The sequence below is a fragment of the Protopterus annectens genome, chromosome 10.part0 (genome assembly GCF_019279795.1).
Source record: "Protopterus annectens isolate FY-2018-M chromosome 10.part0, PAN1.0, whole genome shotgun sequence".
NCBI classification, from domain to species: Eukaryota; Metazoa; Chordata; order Ceratodontiformes; family Protopteridae; genus Protopterus; species Protopterus annectens.
In genome coordinates this window covers 1,804,286,206-1,804,308,100 of record NC_056744.1, presented here as the reverse complement: position 1 = coordinate 1,804,308,100, position 21,895 = coordinate 1,804,286,206, and the positions used below count along the sequence as shown (strand labels likewise).

The 21,895-nt window shown below is 38.0% G+C and overlaps 1 protein-coding gene across 1 annotated transcript in view; it reads left to right on the top strand.

Moving 5' to 3' along the window:
- The first annotated feature begins 219 nt into the window (after nt 1–219).
- The window catches only part of LOC122814047 (zinc-binding protein A33-like), a 111,052-nt gene continuing 89,376 nt past the window's right edge, over nt 220–21,895 (top strand). Inside the window, exon 1 of the mRNA XM_044086650.1 lies at nt 220–682. Coding sequence (XP_043942585.1) covers nt 260–682 — 423 coding nt within the window. The 5' untranslated portion in view covers nt 220–259. The remainder of the gene's footprint in view (nt 683–21,895) is intronic.

The following is a 21,895-nucleotide window of genomic DNA, read 5'->3' as shown; positions in this document are numbered from 1 at the left end:
AGAAACTATAAAATTTGTTTCTAAAGTGATTATTTTTTTTGCTGTTGACAATTAAAAGGAAAATCTTTGATATAAATTTGAAAATCTGTAAGAGACAAACAAGAATCCACAGTTTAAGGCCCCCAGGCAAATGCAGATGTTCAAACTTGTAACACTGTTCCTCAGCCAGTAGCTCGCTGTTTATCTTTATATCCAAAGTTCAAAGTTCATGTGAAATAAGTAACAATGAAAAACGAAACTAAATCAAGTTCTTGTAAAAATGGCAATGAGTACAGACATTTCTAGCCTTGTAGAGGAACTAACATGTTCTGTTTGCCTGGATTTATTCCAACATCCAGTGACACTGGAGTGTGGACACAACTTTTGTAGATCATGTATCGACAGAAATTGGAAAACTAACAACATTCCATCCTGTCCTGAGTGCAGAACAGAATTTCAAACCAGGAAATATGCTGTCAACAAACAACTGGCTAACGTGGTGGCGAAAACAGAAAAAAAATCTGTTCAGAGTTCTGAAGCTCATGTTACACAAAATGTAAATCAGTTTTGTAAGGAACACGAGGAGAAACTGAAGTTATTCTGCATGCAGGAAGAGACCCCCATCTGTCTCATATGTCGAGATTCAGTTAAACACGCTGGTCATAACTTTCTGCCTCTTAATGATGCAGTCGTTCCATATAAGGTGAGTTCAATTAGTTAGTAAATATAGGATGATTTTTCTACGGGGAGAGATTTACAACAAGATTTGTATGAATATGTAGGCCAACCTCTCCTCCAACTCCCCCCCCCCCACCACCACCCTCAGCTGTCTGGTGAACGTTAATATCCTTGATAAATAAGAATCAAAACAAAAAGTAGAAGCGACATTAAAGTCTGATATATTTGTTTATCGCTGACCTTGTAACTGGTCAGTCTGTCCTCATAGTCACTTTATTAGCAACACCACTGCAACATCACCACCACTTGTAAAGTATTTTAGTATATTAAAGTAGTTCAACAAAGGCCTACATGCAGGATGAGAAGGTGCATGCATTTCAAGATCTTTACATCATGTTTCCCATTGTCTCCTGGCATGCATCCTTCATACTGGAACTCCCTCTCTTAAAGGTTAAGAACAAAGTATCACACATCGCCCATATTAAAACCATCCTCAGGTGACTCGGCTGAATCTTGCTCGAGCAGGCCAGTCTCTTCTAACAAACAGCAGTTTTGCAGTCATTATTTTTAATGCAGTCGAGTCATTTCTGGGCACGGCTTAGCAATGACCTTGTCTAAGACACCCCGGAGTAAGTTAGTCTGGTAGCCACTACCTGTGATGAGCTCTTAGCATACAATGATGTCACAGTTCTGTATTGTCTTTATCACTTCATGTATATTATCTTTGCAAGGATTCTGAAATGCTTATTTATTTCACCATATTATTTCATCTTCTTGTATATCCCACATTATTACTAAGCAGTGCTGTTTTATGCTTCTGTTTTTCTGCATTAGGTTTTGGTGTGTGCATGAAATACTGTTTTTTAGTACGTGTTCTACACTTAAGAGTTGATTTTGCATTATTTTATTAACATGAAGCACTATATACCTACCAACTCTGTCTTCTTACTGGGACATGTGCGTATCTGGGATCCACACTGACACAAAACCTTTGTAAATGAACTGCCTGTTCTTAATATTGTTGATAATATCAGGTTGTAATTCTCATACTCACATTGTACACCATCATGTGAGAAAGATGCACTCATTAGATGCCATTAAGGTGTTAAAATGAGGTCCCATCTGTCACTTCTTGTAATTCGAGCTACTGCTAACTATCCCAGGACACTTTTCTTGATGGGTGGGGTGGATCCTTAAAAGAAAAAAACATTTTGCATTTCAGTTTATTCTTAAAAATATATATAGTATAATAAAAATGAAAACAGCGTTTGCTATGACAAATTTTCACTTTCGGTTACAATCTTCCTGTGACAAATTTTCACTTTTCAGTTACAATGCTTCTATGAGTACTCTGTCAGTATCATTTACTGTTTGTTTTAATGTGACTTCACTTGAAACTGGTGTTAATAGGTTCGTCTTGTCATTCCTTTTACACCCATATCACCATTCATTTTAGAATTTAATTTTATTATTTCTTGTTTAGTGAGTGCCTTTCAGATATTGTAAAACGCCACCTCAAATCACCATTAATAGACAGATAAAGGATCCAGTGATTTTAGCTGCTCCATTAATCAAAGGCAAGTAAATAAATAAAATTATGTTATTTATGTATTAGGAATAACCAGCTGAGCAGAAGCCCATTTAAAGAGGAGGTCTGGAGCAAAATAAGTCAGTTACAAAAGCTGTCTGAACATACATAGCTGATGGTGAACTGCAATGCATGTAAATAAGGTTAAAAACAGTACAGTGTTATAGGTTATACAAGTCCTGGGCTACTTTAGAAACATATAGCTACATTGTATTCAGAGTACTACATCCTAGTGCAGACAATCCATAGTTGCTATGGTTGCAGTAGCCACTGACAGATACGACAGGATACTGATATTCATTACCTGGCTCTGTGGCATAGAGAGATAAAGTCCTGGTTGCAACCCAGGTGATCCAAGTTCAATTCCAAGTAGTGGTTCTGGTGCTGGAAGAACCAGGCAATGGATAGCAGAAGTGACCGGCTCACACAAACCCACCCTGGAGGCAGGGAGAGCTGGTTTCCAGTCAGTCACTTGCTCCTGTGCAAGGAGGGGATTGTGTGACATTAATGGCTATAGGACCGGGGGATGAGGGCTTGGTGATCTTAAGCCAGTGAAGGTAGCTAACGTGAGCATGGTAGCACATATACGCAGGATGAGGGCAGAGGAAGCCCCTACAGTGATGCATTTGCTCATGTCAGCCCCCAGAGATGAGCACTGACCAATTAAACTGGAAATGCCCTCTCCTTAGAGTGTTAAAATTTGAGTTAGCGTCTGGTTCATACATTCCTGGTTCTTACTGCCTATTTAAACTGCATCTAGAGTCACCTTCATTATTTCTGCAGTTTCTGCCACTCGTCTCATTTTGTATAAACAGTAACCTGTTCTGGGACTTCATTCTTGTAGCTTTAGCTGCAGTAGTAGAATAATTGTGAATTAATGCGGGATCTAAGCATTGTTTTATATTATACTGCACTCCTACTTCCATAAGCAGAATTACTTATGAAAGTTAATTGTATTTTAAGTCAGACCGGGACTTTAGACTTGTAGTTTCATTCAGAATTGTGGGAGAATTGTGAACTACTGCAGGATCTGAGCCTCATTTAGTCAGTTATTATTGTATTTTTCATAAAAGGTGCTACTAGTAAATCTCTGGTCTGGTGCCTTAGACTATAGTTTGGATTGCAATAGTGGCAATATTGCAGTTTTTGCTGCAGGATTTGAGCTTCTGTGCTTCTACAGCTGTTTACATTTCATCTTTGTTGCTACAGTCTTATATTCTACGTATCATTTGCATGCTTAAAGTTATATTCCAGTGCCTTTCTGTTTTTTACATTTGCTAGTGTATACATTTGCTACTGTCCCCCCAATTCTTGTGTCGCTACATTGTTACAGCCCTTCCAGCCCCCACTGATACATTAAGTAGCATTATCTTACTGCTGTCTACTGTTTGTATACTATTTAGTTTTTCCCCTGCTCTGCTGTAAAAGTTTCTGAAATATTAATGTACCTGGGATCATTCACCTGTAGCTCAGAGTCACAGGACTAATTGAATTGTGATTTGCTACAGGTTCTAAAGCCACAGAGCTCCACTTTTGTCTTCATTTGATTGGATACCTCTCTATCACATCTGCAATAACCTGGACAGAGCTGCACCCACCCAGGGTCTTTATTCAAGATTCTGATGTGTGGAATATGAGAAAACAGCTTTTCATCAAAAAGGTAAGTGAAAAAAAGTTACATTGAACTGCACTCAATATACCACAATCATTGCACATACTTCATAGTGGGTTTTCTACATAAGAACTTTTTTCCTATAAGAGACCTGCAAAATCTATACAACCTTAGAAATTCAGGTCTGAGACTCATCTAACTCCTACAAATTGCAAACAAACAACAAACAAACCTTGATCTGCAGTACACCCCTGATGAGATAATAGGCATCTCCCTGCACCTTAGAAGTAAGTTCTTCCAAACATTATCCTAAACAAACTGAAGTCCAAACAGTTATATTCACCCCCTCCGAGTTATTTCAGTCCAAACCATGGTGCAGTACTTCCCCATAACTTCACTAGCCAGCCTGATTGAGATGGATATCCTGAGACCGTGTACGAATTGCCTCAAGCTCTCTGACAATCATGTATTATTCAAACAGCATAAAACAGTGCATGGCAGATGTACATATATAATGCCCTTGGAGGCAAAAATCTCACACAGAGTAAAGTGAGGCACCAAAATCATCAACTGTACCCAGCCATACCTCACCAAAGTGGTCACACTACACATAATCCATTCTATGCTGAGATTGTAAAGATTAATTTGTCTAAACGTCAAAGACCTCCAAAACACAACACAAGCACAAAGCACATGCAACAAGTCAAGCCTACCACAAACATATAACATGAGGAGTCTCAAAGTCATGGATGCTGAGCCCATAAGGCAGGCATCTACCCAATCAACCATTCTTGTTTGAGGTGATTCCGACAACAAGTACCTGTATGACTATGTCATAGTACATGCGGGTGTCAATGAGTTAAGATGTGTCTCATTGGACTATATGAAGGGGGACATGACTGACCTCTCAGACTATGTGTCCTTGGTAGGTATGAGCCTAGCATTGAGCTACAGTCCACCTTCTCCAAGGATGATGCCATAATATGAGCAAAAAAAATTGTCAATAACTAGTTAAGTTTTTGGTGTCATTCGAAGGAGGTCCAATATTTGTCAGCCTGGGAGGCTGTGATCAACAGACCATGCTGTTTCACCAGGAATGCCCTGCATCTGTCCCTTCTATGGTTTCAGTTATTCACAAATACATTGTCCACACCACAATGTCTTTTTTAGGCAATGCCAGCCTGATAAATCTTCCAGCATAACAAAAAAAAAAAAAAGGAAAATGTAAAAATGTTACTGATCAATACCAGGAGCCTAGGCAAGAAACTCGACTCCCTACAAGCCCTTCTCACCCTGGAGGGTGTAGATGTCTGTGTAGTGACTGAGACGTGGTTTAAAATGGCTGAGAACTTTCTGGCTATTCAGGGCTACAACACCTTCAACACATTTAGACCAGCTACTGCACAGGAGAGGGAAACAGGTGGGGTGTCTCAGTCTTCATCCAGAAATAGACCCACATCAAGACAAGTAAAGCAGAATGATGTACCACTGCACCTTCATGTCCATCATTGGGGTCACTCTATAGTGGGCAGAATGATGTACCACTGCACCTTCATGTCCATCACTGGGGTCACTCTATAATGGACAGAATGATGTACCACTGCACCTTCATGTCCATCATTGGAGTCACTCTATAGTGGACAGAATGATGTACCACTGCACCTTCATGTCCATCATTGGAGTCACTCTATAGTGGACAGAATGATGTATCACTGCACCTTCATGTCCATTATTGGGGTCACTCTATAATGGACAGAATGATGTATCACTGCACCTTCATGTCCATCATTGGGGTCACTCTATAGTGGACAGAATGATGTACCACTGCACCTTCATGTCCATCATTGGGGTCACTCTATAGTGGACAGAATGATGTACCACTGCACCTTCATGTCCATCATTGGGGTCACTCTATAGTGGACAGAATGATGTACCACTGCACCTTCATGCCCATGATTGGGGTCACTCTATAGTGGACAGAATGATGTACCACTGCACCTTGATATCCATTATTGGAGTCACTCTATAGTGAACAGAATGATGTATCACTGCATTTTCATGTCCATCATTGGAGTCACTCTATAGTGGACTGTCTATGTACCATAGATTAGCTAATTAGAGAACTCCTTGTATGACACAAGAAAACCACTACGCCTGTTTGCATGAACTGGTATCACTCAGTATTAAACCCAGTACCATTTCCTAGGTGATTTATACAATCCGGCTATAAACTGGAAAACCTACACCACCTGCCCAAATACAGAAATTCCTAGATTTTGTCAATTCAAATGCCAAGGAGCAATTAATCTGAGTACCCACTAGGGGGAATAATATCTTGGTTCTTATTGTTACTAATATGGAGGCATCTTGCAATATCCCTTACGTATTTTCATTACTTATTATTTCTGACTATAAAGCCTTCTCCATCTGAATAAAACTGAAACCAGACCCCATCTCCACCCAAAGTACCTTTAGAAATTTCTCTAAAATAAACTATGTACTCTAAGTGATACATTAGCAAGCTTCATATCCCACCAAACCTATTATCTCTGCTTATAACTCTCAACCTCTTAGAGCAAGAAATCTGGACAAAACAATAAATAATAATGTAGGACTCCAATAAAGTAAAAAGTCACTTTTTATATTGAAAACACAGGGTTTATTCCACAGTTTAAACACACAATAATAAAATAATCTTCTCTTTGTTAATAAATAATAATGTGACAAAGGCCCAAAAATAGGGATAGTTTTAAAATATTGCTCTTATAAATGTAGAAAGTTAATAGAAAAAACAGGTTTTGCATTAGCTTGAATTTTCTGAAGGGTATGAATTCTAAAACTCAAATGTCTGTCAATATTTTTTGACTTCAATCATCATTAATTTGCCAAAAAATGGCCAGAAAAACAAAATTTTATGAGGAACAGACTAAAAATATGAGGCAAAAATCTGGACATTCTGTGAAAATCTGGACATTTGAGAGGTATGCCTCTGCTGAATACATGGAAACATGCACAATCAAACTATACCAAGATGGAAACAACTACATAGTTCTAGCTGTACCTTATAGAAATAACTGGAGTGCAAACATCAGAAACACTCCCCATGTTAGAAATATTATAGCAACAAGCTTGATAATAAAAGGAAGAGAATTTTGACCAAATGTAAGAAGAGCATTTCCCAGAATGATAGAGCTCTTGTCATTGAAATAAACTATGTACTCCAGAACTTAATACAAGCCATCATAGCCAATTTTAAATTCAAAATAGCCACCCAAGCCAAACTGCATTCATCAGGCCTTTTTAAGTTATATTCATAATTTCAGAAGCATAATGTAGCAGTGCACTGAGCTGATTGTGAATGATGCTACCTACACTGAGAGGCTGAAGATAAAGTGAACCTACTGGCTGGTAAATTTATCTCACACTTTACCCATCTCTTCCCTCCATATGTCCTAGAAGATAAACCGAAAACCAACTCGCCTCCAGGCTATCCCACTAGACTACATCCAAGTCCTATCAAAAGCTGGAAATACTGCATCAATGGGTCAGAACAATATTTCTGTATGTACCTTAAATAACAGGAAGTATGATTTAGCCACCCCCCCAGCAATACTGTTTAACCTCAGACTCAATACAAGTTTTGTACCGAATGAATTTTCAAACAGCTACGGTCATTTCCCTACATAAGGAAGGACCTTCCACAGATCCATAGGTCTGACCAGCTTCATATGCAAAGCCATGCAAAGACACATCAGGAACTAATCAACAGGGGCACTGGATGACTATGTTTGTAAAGGACTGCAAGCTAGGAGCAGTCATTAAATCCCCAAATGACTTAGCAACCTGCAGGGAGATTTGTCCCAAATAAATAACTGGTGCCACAATCATGGACTGATACTAAATGCCAAAAATGCATTATGGTATCCTTTGGTATGTTTTCTACCCAGGGAACTACCACATTGGCAATACACCCATAAGAGTTGACCTAGTTCAGGATTTGGGACCATATGTAGTCAATCACCTAACTTTCGACCTGCATGTGACCACTGTTTTAAGTGTATTATGCAGCTTATAAACAAATTGATTGTGTCTAGACCTAGTGATGTAATTGCCTCTCTTTATTCAGCCCTCATTAGGCTAATGAGTATAATGCCCCCCACTTTGGCATGTGTCTGTTCAGACACTTGCAATAGCTAGAACGTCCACAGAGATAGCTTACTAAAAGGATACAAAGCCTAAACAATATGTTCTACATTAACCAACTCAAAGCCCTGACACTATACTCAGCATTCTACAGGTTGCTAAGAGGTGACCTGTGTTTGGCATACAAGGCATCCTCTGACCCAGTACTGATGGATTTACTGCACATCAACAAATCAGATAGCATCAGAAATACTCAGTCCAGGGATTTAAATCTCTTCTGCAATATAAACAGAAGAGTTTGGATGGGGCAGGTATCTCACAGACCATAAGACTGCTCAGGAACAGACTCTCAACTATGTAAAAGAAAGCTCAACCCTGTCCATATTCAATCAAAACTTGAATCTATGAATGGATAATAGAAAATTTGCCCCAGGACTGCCCCTGTAATACTGATGGACAGAGGTAACGCCTAAAAGCTTCATCCCACACAAACATGGGTCCCCGCAAATTATCTAAGTTATTATCTCAATGTTATGATCCCAGTTATTCTCACTAGTGGTAATAAATAATTGTCAGTCATGGGATGGGAAATTCCAATCCACTGCCGAATAGGATCAGTTAATTCAAGCACTAAAAGGGAAACTGACTCGATTTAAAATAGGTCTCAAGGGCAACTAGCTTAGTACTTATGAACCTTCGAACCTATATGACTAAGGGGGGAGGTTATTGTTCTGGCAGTTGGTACAGTGAGCTGTAGTTCCTGCGGTGTAGGGTTTGATTCCCTCCTGGACATGGGCAGTCATTACTAAATACATTCTTGGGTATTGACTAGAGTGTCTGTGATATTATATTGGGATGAAATGGCCAGACTTCAAATGACCTCCGAGTCGATAACCTAGTAACCTCCTAAGATCCTATGATACTATGTTACTCTATTTGTACCTTAAAGTAAATGTCTGTCTGCAGGATAAGCTGTACTGGACTGTGTAATACAAACCTGCTGATGAAGGAAATCCTATGATACCATGTTACACTATTTGTACCTTAAAGTAAATGTGTGTCTGCAGGATAAGATGTAGTAGACTGTGTAATACTAACCTGTTGATGAAGGAGATCCTATGATACTATGTTACACTATTTGTACCTTAAAGTAAATGTCTGTCTGCAGGATAAACTGTAGTGGACTGGGTAATACTAACCTTTTGATGAAGGAGATCCTATGATACTATGTTACTCTGTTTGTACCTTAAAGTAAATGTGTGTTCTGCAGGATAAGCTGTACTGGACTGTGTAATACTAACCAGCTGATGAAGGAGATCCTATGATACTAGGTTACCCTATTTGTACCTTAAAGTAAATGTGTGTTCTGCAGGATAAGCTGTACTGGACTGTGTAATACTAACCTGCTGATGAAGGAGATCCTATGATACTATTTTACACTATTTGTACCTTAAAGTAAATGTGTGTTCTGCAGGATAAGCTGTACTGGACTCTGTAATACTAACCTACTGAAGAAGGGGATCCTATGATACTATGTTACACTATTTGTACCTTAAAGTAAATGTGTGTCTGCAGGATAAGCTGTACTAGACTGTGTAATACTAACCTGCTGATGAAGGAGATCCTATGATGCCATGTTACACTACTTGTACCTTAAAGTAAATGTGTGTCTGCAGGATAAGCTGTACTGGACTGTATAATACTAACCTGCTGATGAAGGAGATCCTATGATACTATGTTACACTATTTGTACCTTAAAGTAAATGTGTGTTCTGCAGGATAAGCTGTACTGGACTGTGTAATACTAACCTGCTGATGAAGGAGATCCTATGATACTATGTTACTCTATTTGTACCTTAAAGTAAATGTCTGTTCTGCGGGATAAGCTGTACTGGACTGTGTAATACTAACCTGCTGATGAAGGAGATCCTATGATACTATGTTACACTATTTATACCTTAAAGTAAATGTGTGTCTGCAGGATAAGCTGTACTGGACTGTGTAATACTAAACTGCTGATGAAGGAGATCCTATGATACTGTGTTACACTATTTGTACCTTAAAGTAAATGTGTGTTCTGCAGGATAAGCTGTACTGGACTGTGTAAAACTAACCTGCTGATGAAGGAGATCCTATGATACTATGTTACTCTGTTTGTACCTTAGAGTAAATGTGTGTTCTGCAGGATAAGCTGTACTGGACTGTGTAATACTAACCTGCTGATGAAGGAGATCCTATGATACAATGTTACATTATTTGTACCTTATAGTAAATGTGTCTCTGAAGGATAAGCTGTACTGGACCATGTAATACTAACCTGCTGGTGAAGGAGATCCTATGATGCTATGTTACACTATTTGTACCTTAAAGTAAATGTGTGCCTGCAGGATAAGCTGTACTGGTCTGTGTAATACTAACCTGCTGATGAAGGAGATCCTATGATACTATGTTACTCTGTTTGTACCTTAAAGTAAATGTGTGTTCTGCAGGATAAGCTGTACTGGACTGTGTAATACTAACCTGCTGATGAAGGATATCCTATAACACTATGTTACACTATTTGTAGCTTAAAGTCAATGTCTGTTCTGCAGGATAAGCTGTATTGGACTGTGTAATACTAACCTGCTGATGAAGGAGTCCTATGATGCTATGTTACACTATTTGTACCTTAAAGTAAATGTGTGTTCTGTAGGATAAGCTGTACTGGACTGTGTAATACTAACCTGCTGATGAAGGAGATCCTATGATACTATGTTACTCTATTTGTACCTTAAAGTAAATGTGTGTCTGCAGGATAAGCTGAACTGGTCTGTGTAATACTAACCTGCTGATGAAGGAGATCCTATGATACTATGTTACTCTATTTGTACCTTAAAGTAAATGTGTGTTCTGCAGGATAAGCTGTGCTGGACTATGTAATACTAACCTGCTGATGAAGGAGATCCTATGATACTATGTTACACTATTTGTACCTTAAAGTAAATGTGTGTTCTGCAGGATAAGCTGTACTGGATGGTGTAATACTAACCTGCTGATGAAGGAGATCCTATGATACTATGCTACTCTATTTGTACCTTAAAGTAAATGTGTGTCTGCAGGATAAGCTGTAATGGATTGTGTAATACTAACCTGCTGATGAAGGAGATCCTATGATACTATGTTACTCTATTTGTACCTTCAAGTAAATGTGTGTCTACAGGATAAGGTATACTGGACTGCGTAATACTAACCTGCTGATGAAGGAGATCCTATGATACTATGTTACACTATTTGTACCTTAAAGTAAATGTGTTTTCTGTAGGATAAGCTGTACTGGACTGTGTAATACTAACCTGCTGTGAAGGAGATCCTATGATACTATGTTACTCTATTTGTACCTTAAAGTAAATGTGTGTCTGCAGGATAAGCTGTACTAGACTGTGTAATACTAACCTGCTGATGAAGGAGATCCTATGATGCCATGTTACACTACTTGTACCTTAAAGTAAATGTGTGTCTGCAGGATAAGCTGTACTGGACTGTATAATACTAACCTGCTGATGAAGGAGATCCTATGATACTATGTTACACTATTTGTACCTTAAAGTAAATGTGTGTTCTGCAGGATAAGCTGTACTGGACTGTGTAATACTAACCTGCTGATGAAGGAGATCCTATGATACTATGTTACTCTATTTGTACCTTAAAGTAAATGTCTGTTCTGCGGGATAAGCTGTACTGGACTGTGTAATACTAACCTGCTGATGAAGGAGATCCTATGATACTATGTTACACTATTTATACCTTAAAGTAAATGTGTGTCTGCAGGATAAGCTGTACTGGACTGTGTAATACTAACCTGCTGATGAAGGAGATCCTATGATACTATGTTACACTATTTGTACCTTAAAGTAAATGTGTGTTCTGCAGGATAAGCTGTACTGGACTGTGTAATACTAACCTGCTGATGAAGGAGATCCTACGATACAATGTTACTCTATTTGTACCTTAAAGTAAATGTGTGTCTGCAGGATAAGCTGTACTGGACTGTGTAATACTAAACTGCTGATGAAGGAGATCCTATGATACTGTGTTACACTATTTGTACCTTAAAGTAAATGTGTGTTCTGCAGGATAAGCTGTACTGGACTGTGTAAAACTAACCTGCTGATGAAGGAGATCCTATGATACTATGTTACTCTGTTTGTACCTTAAAGTAAATGTGTGTTCTGCAGGATAAGCTGTACTGGACTGTGTAATACTAACCTGCTGATGAAGGAGATCCTATGATACAATGTTACATTATTTGTACCTTATAGTAAATGTGTCTCTGAAGGATAAGCTGTACTGGACCATGTAATACTAACCTGCTGGTGAAGGAGATCCTATGATGCTATGTTACACTATTTGTACCTTAAAGTAAATGTGTGCCTGCAGGATAAGCTGTACTGGTCTGTGTAATACTAACCTGCTGATGAAGGAGATCCTATGATACTATGTTACTCTGTTTGTACCTTAAAGTAAATGTGTGTTCTGCAGGATAAGCTGTACTGGACTGTGTAATACTAACCTGCTGATGAAGGATATCCTATAACACTATGTTACACTATTTGTAGCTTAAAGTAAATGTCTGTTCTGCAGGATAAGCTGTATTGGACTGTGTAATACTAACCTGCTGATGAAGGAGTCCTATGATGCTATGTTACACTATTTGTACCTTAAAGTAAATGTGTGTTCTGTAGGATAAGCTGTACTGGACTGTGTAATACTAACCTGCTGATGAAGGAGATCCTATGATACTATGTTACTCTATTTGTACCTTAAAGTAAATGTGTGTCTGCAGGATAAGCTGAACTGGTCTGTGTAATACTAACCTGCTGATGAAGGAGATCCTATGATACTATGTTACTCTATTTGTACCTTAAAGTAAATGTGTGTTCTGCAGGATAAGCTGTGCTGGACTGTGTAATACTAACCTGCTGATGAAGGAGATCCTATGATACTATGTTACACTATTTGTACCTTAAAGTAAATGTGTGTTCTGCAGGATAAGCTGTACTGGATGGTGTAATACTAACCTGCTGATGAAGGAGATCCTATGATACTATGCTACTCTATTTGTACCTTAAAGTAAATGTGTGTCTGCAGGATAAGCTGTAATGGATTGTGTAATACTAACCTGCTGATGAAGGAGATCCTATGATACTATGTTACTCTATTTGTACCTTCAAGTAAATGTGTGTCTACAGGATAAGGTATACTGGACTGCGTAATACTAACCTGCTGATGAAGGAGATCCTATGATACTATGTTACACTATTTGTACCTTAAAGTAAATGTGTTTTCTGTAGGATAAGCTGTACTGGACTGTGTAATACTAACCTGCTGATGAAGGAGATCCTATGATACTATGTTACTCTATTTGTACCTTAAAGTAAATGTGTGTCTGCAGGATAAGCTGTACTGGACTGTGTAATACTAACCTGCTGATGAAGGAGATCCTATGATACTATGTTACACTATTTGTACCTTAAAGTAAATGTGTGTCTGCAGGATAAGCTGTACTGGACTGTGTAAAACTAACCTGCTGATGAAGGAGATCCTATGATACTATGTTACACTATTTGTACCTTAAATAAATGTGTGTTCTGCAGGATAAACTGTACTGGACTGTGTAATACTAACCTGCTGATGAAGGAGATCTTATGAAACAATGTTACTCTATTTGTACCGTAAAGTAAATGTGTGTCTGCAGGATAAGCTGTACTGGACTCTGTAATACTAACCTGCTGATGAAAGAGATCCTATGATACTGTTACACTATTTGTACCTTAAAGTAAATGTCTGTTCTGTAGGATACGCTGTACTGGACTGTGTAATACTAACCTGCTTATGAAGGAGATCCTATATGTTACACTATTTGTACCTTAAAGTAAATGTGTGTCTGCAGGATAAGCTGTACTGGACTGTGTAATACTAACCTGCTGATGAAGGAGATCCTATGATACTATGTTACACTATTTTACCTTAAAGTAAATGTCTGTCTGCAGGATAAGCTGTACTGGACTGTGTAATACTAACCTGCTAACGAAGGAGATCCTATGATACTATGTTACTCTATTTGTACCTTAAAGTAAATGTCTGTCTGCAGGATAAGCTGTACTGGACTCTGTAATACTAACCTGCTGATGAAAGAGATCCTATGATACTATGTTACACTATTTGTACCTTAAAGTAAATGTCTGTTCTGTAGGATAAGCTGTACTAGACTGTGTAATACTAACCTGCTGATGAAGGAGATCCTATGATACTATGTTACTCTATTTGTACCTTAAAGTAAATGTGTGTTCTGCAGGATAAGCTGTACTGGTCTGTGTAATACTAACCTGCTGATGAAGAAGCTCCTATGATACTATGTTACTCTAACTGTACCTTAAAGTAAATGTGTATTCTGCAGGGTACGCTGTACTAGACTGTGTAATATTAACCTGCTGATGAAGGAGATCCTATGATACTATGTTACTCTGTTTGTACCTTAAAGTAAATGTCTGTTCTGCAGGATAAGCTGTACTAGACTGTTTAATACTAACCTGCTGATAAAGGAGATGTTATGAAACAATGTTAGTCTGTTTGCACCTTAAAGTAAATGTGTGTTCTGCGGGATAAGCTGTACTGGTCTGTGTAATACTAACCTGCTGATGAAGGAGATCATATGATTCTATGTTACACTATTTGTACTTTAAAGTAAATTTGTGTCTGCAGGATAAGCTGTACTGGACTGTGTATTACTAACCTGCTGATGAAGGAGATCCTATGATACTATGTTACTCTATTTGTACCTTAAAGTAAATGTGTGTTCTGCAGAATAAGCTGTACTGGACTGTGTAATACTAACCTGCTGATGAAGGAGATCCTATAAAACAATGTTACACTATTTGTACCTTAAAGTAAATGTGTGTCTGCAGGATAAGCTGTACTGACTGTGTAATACTAACCTGCTGGTGAAGGAGATCCAATGATACTATGTTACACTATGTGTACCTTAAAGTAAATGTGTGTTCTGCAGGAAAAGCTGTACTGGACTGTGTAATACTAACCTGCTAATGAAGGAGAACCTATGATACTATGTTACACTATTTGTACCTTAAAGTAAATGTGTGTCTGCAGGATAAGCTGTACTGGACTGTGTAATACTAACCTGCTGATGAAGGAGATGCTATGATAGTATGATACACTATTTGTACCTTAAAGTAAATGTGTGTTCTGCAGGATAAGCTGTACTGGACTGTGTAATACTAACCTGCTGATGAAGGAGATCCTATGATACTATGTTACTCTATTTGTACCTTAAAGTAAATGTGTGTCTGCAGGATAAGCTGTACTGGACTGTGTAATACTAACCTGCTGATGAAGGAGATCCTATGATACTATGTTACTCTATTTGTACCTTAAAGTAAATGTGTGTCTGCAGGATAAGCTGTACTGGACTGTGTAATACTAACCCGCTGATGAAGGAGATCCTATGATACTATGTTACTCTATTTGTACCTTAAAGTAAATGTGTGTTTGCAGGATAAGCTGTACTGGACTGTGTAATACTAACCTGCTGATGAAGGATATCCTATAATACTATGTTACACTATTTGTACCTTAAAGTAAATATCTGTTCTGCTGGATAAGCTGCAGTGGACTGTGTAATACTAACCTGCTGATGAAGGAGATCCTATGATACTATGTTACACTATTTGCACTGTAAAGTAAATATGTGTTCTGCAGGATAAGCTGTACTAGACTGTGTAATACTAACCTGCTGATGAAGGAGATCCTATGATACTATGTTACACTATTTGTGCCTTAAAGTAAATGTGTGTTCTGCAGGATAAGCTGTACTGGTCTGTGTAATACTAACCTGCTGATGAAGGAGATCCTATGATACTATGTTACTCTATCTGTGCCTTAAAGTAAATGTGTGTTCTGCAGGATAAGCTATACTGGACGGTGTAATACTAACCTGCTGATGAAGGAGATCCTATGATACTATGTTGCTCTATTTGTACCTTAAAGTAAATGTGTGTTCTGCAGGATAAGCTGTACTGGACGGTGTAATACTAAGCTGCTGATGAAGGAGATCCTATGATACTATGTTGCTCTATTTGTACCTTAAAGTAAATGTGTGTCTGCAGGATAAGCTGTACTGGTCTGTGTAATACTAACCTGCTGATGAAGGAGATCCTATGATACTATGTTACTCTATTTGTGCCTTAAAGTAAATGTGTGTTCTGCAGGATAAGCTGTACTGGTCTGTGTAATACTAACCTGCTGATGAAGGAGATCCTATGATACTATGTTACTCTATTTGTGCCTTAAAGTAAATGTGTGTTCTGCAGGATAAGCTATACTGGACGGTGTAATACTAACCTGCTGATGAAGGAGATAGTAAATGTGTGTTCTGCAGGATAAGCTGTACTGGACTGTGTAATACTAACCTGCTGATGAAGGAGATCCTATGATACTATGTTACTCTATTTGTACCTTAAAGTAAATGTGTGTCTGCAGGATAAGCTGTACTGGACTGTGTAATACTAACCTGCTGATGAAGGAGATCCTATGATACTATGTTGCTCTATTTGTACCTTAAAGTAAATGTGTGTCTGCAGGATAAGCTGTATTGGACTGTGTAATACTAACCTACTGATGAAGAAGATCATATGATACTATGTTACACTATTTGTACCCTAAAGTAAATGTGTGTTCTGCAGGATAAGCTGCACTGGACTGTGTAATACTAACCTGCTGATGAAGGAGATCCTATGATACTATGTTACTCTGTTTGCACCTTAAAGTAAATGTCTGTTCTGCAGGATAAGATGTAGTAGACTGTGTAATACTAACCTGCTGATGAAGGAGATCCTATGATACTATGTTACAGTATTTGTACCTTAAAGTAAATGTGTGTTCTGCAGGATAAGCTGTACTGGAATGTGTAATACTAACCTGCTGATGAAGGAGATCCTATGATACTATGTTACACTAACCTTAAAGTAAATGTGTGTTCTGCAGGATGTAATACTAACCTGCTGATGAAGGAGATCCTATGATACTATGTTGCTCTATTTGTACCTTAAAGTAAATGTGTGTTCTGCAGGATAATAATACTAACCTGCTGATGAAGGAGATCCTATGATACTATGTTACAGTATTTGTACCTTAAAGTAAATGTGTGTCTGCAGGATAAGGTGTGCTGGACTGTGTAATACTAACCTGCTGATGAAGGAGATCCTATGATACTATGTTACACTATTTGTACCTTAAAGTAAATGTGTGTTCTGCAGGATAAGCTGTACTGGAATGTGTAATACTAACCTGCTGATGAACGAGATCCTATGATACTATGTTACTCTAACCTTGAAGTAAATGTGTGTCTGCAGGATAACCTGTACTGGACTGTGTAATACTAACCTGCTAATGAAGGAGATCCTATGATACTATGTTACACTATTTGAACCTTGAAGTAAATGTGTGTCTGCAGGATAAGCTGTACTGGACTGTGTAATACTAACCTGCTGATGAAGGAGATCCTATGATACTATGTTACACTATTTATACCTTAAAGTAAATGTGTGTTTTTCAGGATAAGCTGTACTGGACTGTGTAATACTAACCTGCTGATGAAGGAGATCCTATGAAACAATGTTACTCTATTTGTACCTTAAAGTAAATGTGTGTCTGCAGGATAAGGTGTACTGGACTGTGTAATACTAACCTGCTTATGAAGAAGATCCTATGATACTATGTCACTCTATTTGTACCTTAAAGTAAATGTGTGTTCTGCAGGATAAGCTGTACTGGACTGTTTAATACTAACCTGCTGATAAAGGAGATGTTATGAAACAATGTTAGTCTGTTTGCACCTTAAAGTAAATCTGTGTTCTGTGGGATAAGCTGTACTGGTCTGTGTAATACTAACCTGCTGATGAAGGAGATCCTATGATACTATGCTGCTGATAAAGGAGATGTTATGAAACAATGTTAGTCTGTTTGCACCTTAAAGTAAATCTGTGTTCTGTGGGATAAGCTGTACTGGTCTGTGTAATACTAACCTGCTGATGAAGGAGATCCTATGATACTATGTTACTCTATTTGTACCTTAAAGTAAATGTGTGTCTGCAGGATAAGCTGTACTGGACTGTGTCATACTAACCTGCTGATGAAGGAGATCCTAGATACTATGTTAATCTAGTTGTACCTTAAAGTAAATGTGTGTTCTGCAGGATAAGCTGTACTGACTGTGTAATACTAAGCTGATGAAGGAGATCCAATGATACTACGTTACACTATTTGTACCTTAAAGTAATTGTGTGTTCTGCAGGATAAACTTTACTGGACTGTGTGATACTAATCTGCTGATAAAGGAGATCCTATGAAACAATGTTACACTATTTGTACCTTAAAGTAAATGTGTGTCTGCATGATAAGCTGTGCTGACTGTGTAATACTAACCTGCTGATGAAGGAGATCCAATGATACTATGTTACACTATTTGTACCTTAACGTAAATGTGTGTTCTGCAGGATAAGCTGTACTGGACTGTGTAATACTAGCCTGCTGATGAAGGAGATCATATGATACTATGTTACACTATTTGCACCTTAAAGTAAATGTGTGTCTGCAGGATAAGCTGTACTGGACTGTGTAGTACTAACCTGCTGATGAAGGAGATCCTATGAAACAATGTTACACTATTTGTACCTTAAAGTAAATGTGTGTCTGCATGATAAGCTGTGCTGACTGTGTAATACTAACCTGCTGATGAAGGAGATCCAATGATACTATGTTACACTATTTGTACCTTAACGTAAATGTGTGTTCTGCAGGATAAGCTGTACTAGACTGTGTAATACTAACCTGCTGATGAAGGAGATCATATGATACTATGTTACACTATTTGCACCTTAAAGTAAATGTGTGTTCTGCGGGATAAGCTGTACTGGACTTTATAATACTAACCTGCCGATGAAGGAAATCCTATGATACTATGTTACTCTATTTGTACCTTAAAGTAAATGTGTGTCTGCAAGATAAGCTGTACTGGACTGTGTAATCCTAAACCGCTGATGAAGGAGATCCTATGATACTATGTTACTCTATTTGTATCTTAAAGTAAATGTGTGTTCTGCAGGATAAGCTGTACTAGACTGTGTAATACTAACCTGCTGATGAAGGAGATCCTATGATACTGTGTTAGTCTATTTGTACCTTAAAGTAAATGTGTGTCTGCAGGATAAGCTGTACTGGACTGTGTAATACTCCTGCTGATGAAGGAGATCCTATGATACTATGTTACTCTATTTGTACCTTCAAGTAAATGTGTTTGTAGGATAAGCTGTACTGGACTGTGTAATACTAACCTGCTGATGAAGGAGATCCTATGAATCAGTGTTACACTATTTGTACCTTTAAGTAAATGTGTGTCTGCAGGATAAGCTGTACTGACTGTGTAATACTAACCTGCTGATGAAGGAGATCCAGTGATACTATGTTACAATATTTGTACCTTAAAGTAAATTTGTGTCTGCAGGATAAGCTGTACTGGACTGTGTAATACTAAACCTGCTGATGAAGGAAATCCTATGATACTATGTTACACTATGTGTACCTTCAAGTAAATGTGTGTTCTGCAGGATAAGCTGTACTGGACTGTGTAATACTAACCCGCTGATGAAGGAGATCCTATGAAACAATGTTACTCTATTTGTACCTTAAAGTAAATGTGTGTCTTCAGGATAAGGTGTACTGGACTGTGTAATACTAACCTGCTGATGAAGGAGATCCTATGATACTATGTTACACTATTTGTACCTTAAAGTAAATGTGTGTCTGCAGGATAAGCTGTACTGGACTGTGTAAAACTAACCTGCTGATGAAGGAGATCCTATGATACTATGTTACACTATTTGTACCTTAAAGTAAATGTGTGTTCTGCAGGATAAGCTGTACTGGACTGTGTAATACTAACCTGCTGATGAAGGAGATCCTATGATACTATGTTACTCTATTTGTATCTTAAAGTAAATGTGTGTCTGCAGGATAAGCTGTACTGGACTGTGTAAAACTAACCTGCTGATGAAGGAGATCCTATGATACTATGTCACTCTATTTGTACCTTAAAGTAAATGTCTGTTCTGCAGGATAAGCTGTGCTAGATTGCTTAATACTAACCTGCTGATAAAGGAGATCTTATGAAACAATGTTAGTCTGTTTGCACCTTAAAGTAAATGTGTGTTCTGTGGGATAAGCTGTACTGGTCTGTGTAATACTAACCTGCTGATGAAGGAGGTCCTATGATACTATGTTACTCTATTTGTACCTTAAAGTAAATGTCTGTTTTTTAGGATAAGCTGTACTGGACTGTGTAATACTAACCTGCTGATGAAGGAGATCCTATGATACTATGTTACTCTATTTGTACCTTAAAGTAAATGTCTGTTCTGCAGGATAAGCTGTGCTAGATTGCTTAATACTAACCTGCTGATAAAGGAGATCTTATGAAACAATGTTAGTCTGTTTGCACCTTAAAGTAAATGTGTGTTCTGTGGGATAAGCTGTACTGGTCTGTGTAATACTAACCTGCTGATGAAGGAGATCATATGATTCTATGTTACACTATTTGTACCTTAAAGTAAATATGTGTTCTGCAGGATAAGCTGTACTGGACGGTGTAATACTAACCTGCTGATGAAGGAGATCCTATGATACTATGTTACTCTATTTGTACCTTAAAGTAAATGTGTGTCTGCAGGATAAGCTGTACTGGACTGTATCATACTAACCTGCTGATGAAGGCGATCCTATGATACTATGTTAATCTATTTGTACCTTAAAGTACATGTGTGTTCTGCAGGATAAGCTGTACTGACTGTGTAATACTAACCTGCTGATGAAGGAGATCCTATGGTACTATGTTACACTATTTGTACCTTAAAGTAAATGTGTGTTCTGCAGGATAAGCTGTACTGGACTGTGTAATACTAACCTGATGATGAAGGAGATCATATGATACTATGTTACACTATTTGTACCTTAAAGTAAATGTGTGTTCTGCAGGATAAGCTGTACTGGACTGTGTAATACTAACCTGATGATGAAGGAGATCATATGATACTATGTTACACTATTTGTACCTTAAAGTAAATGTGTGTCTGCAGGATAAGCTGCTGGACTGTGTAATACTAACCTGCTGATGAAGGAGATGCTATGATACTATGTTACACTATTGGTACCTTAAAGTAAATATGTGTTCTGCAGGATAAGCTGTACTGGACTGTGTAATACTAACCTGCCAATTAAGGAAATCCTATGATACTATGTTACTCTATTTGTACCTTAAAGTAAATGTGTGTCTGCAAGATAAGCTGTACTGGACTGTGTAATACTGACCCGCTGATGAAGGAGATCCTATGATACTATGTTACTCTATTTGTATCTTAAAGTAAATGTGTGTTCTGCAGGATAAGCTGTACTAGACTGTGTAATACCAACCTGCTGATGAAGGAGATCCTATGATACTGTGCTACTCTATTTGTTCCTTAAAGTAAATGTGTGTTTGCACGATAAGCTGTGCTGGACTGTGTAATAGTAGCCTGCTGATGAAGGAGATCATATGATACTATGTTACACTATTTGTACCTTAAAGTAAATGTGTGTTCTGCAGGATAAGCTGTACTGGACTGTGTAATACTAACCTGCTGATGAAGGAGATCCTATGAATCAGTGCTACACTGTTTGTACCTTTAAGTAAATGTGTGTCTGCAGGATAAGCTGTACTGACTGTGTAATACTAACCTGCTGATGAAGGAGATCCAATGATACTATGTTACACTATTTGTACCTTAAAGTAAATGTGTGTTCTGCAGGAT